Raw genomic sequence first — 851 nt, 5'->3', positions numbered from 1 at the left:
GGTGGAATAGAGGTCGACGTTTCTCTCCTGACACTTCTCCTGCAGCTATCTAGCAGCAAACACCATGTCGATAGTCCCACGCTCTCTCCGGAAACCACACTGGCTCTCAGGTAGGAGACCCTTATCTATGTGTGCAATGAGGTGGTTGTGCAAAACTCTAGCCAGGATCTTGCCTGTGATGGACAGCAGTGAAATTCCGCGATGATTGTTCCAGACCCGGTGGTTTCCATTTCGCTTCTAGAGGTGGATGATGGAGGCGTCCTTGAAGTCTTGAGGCATTGTCTCGTGCACCCAGGTAAGCTGAAGCAGCTGGTGGATTCTCCTGGTCATGGCCATACCGCCTTCTTTGAACACTTCAGCTGATATGGAGTCAGGATCAGGTGCTTTGCTACTGGACAGTAGGCAGCATGCTTTCTGAATTTCCTCGCAAGTTGGTTCGACGTCCATTGACCCTTCAACGGGGACTTGAGGTAGTCTATCGATAGCTTCACCATTGACGGTGGAAGGACTATTCAGGACGCTGTTGAAATGTTCAGCCCATCTCTCTAATACATTTTCCTTGTCGGTGATCAGCGTTGCCCCGTCAGCACTGAGGAGGGGAGACAGTGTTCTTGCAGTAGTAGGGCTGTAAACCTTCTTCAAGCTGTCATAGAAATTCTTCATGTCATTTTTGTCTGCAAAGCCCTGGATCATGTCTGCTCTGCTGCAAAGTCAGAAATCCTGCATCTGGCGCAACTTCGTTTGGATTGTGCTCCGTAGAATCCGCAGTATCTCTTCGTTTGAAACTGACTTGGGGTCGGTGAGGTGAGCTTTGTAAACACGACGCTTTTCGTCTAATAGTTGCTTGATCT

At 49.4% G+C, this 851-nt stretch overlaps 1 protein-coding gene across 1 annotated transcript; it reads right to left on the bottom strand.

Annotated features, from left to right (window-relative positions):
• Positions 1–237: 237 nt before the first annotated feature.
• Positions 238–693, bottom strand: LOC149134682 (uncharacterized). The gene has a single exon (XM_089355807.1). It carries the CDS (start codon positions 691–693, stop codon positions 238–240), a length of 456 nt encoding a protein of 151 aa, XP_089211933.1.
• Between the last annotated feature and the right edge of the window lie 158 nt (positions 694–851).

This window comes from Octopus bimaculoides, chromosome 7 (assembly GCF_046866305.1).
Source record: "Octopus bimaculoides isolate indiv1 chromosome 7, ASM4686630v1, whole genome shotgun sequence".
Taxonomy (NCBI): domain Eukaryota; kingdom Metazoa; phylum Mollusca; class Cephalopoda; order Octopoda; family Octopodidae; genus Octopus; species Octopus bimaculoides.
This window is presented reverse-complemented; position numbering and strand designations above follow the sequence as displayed.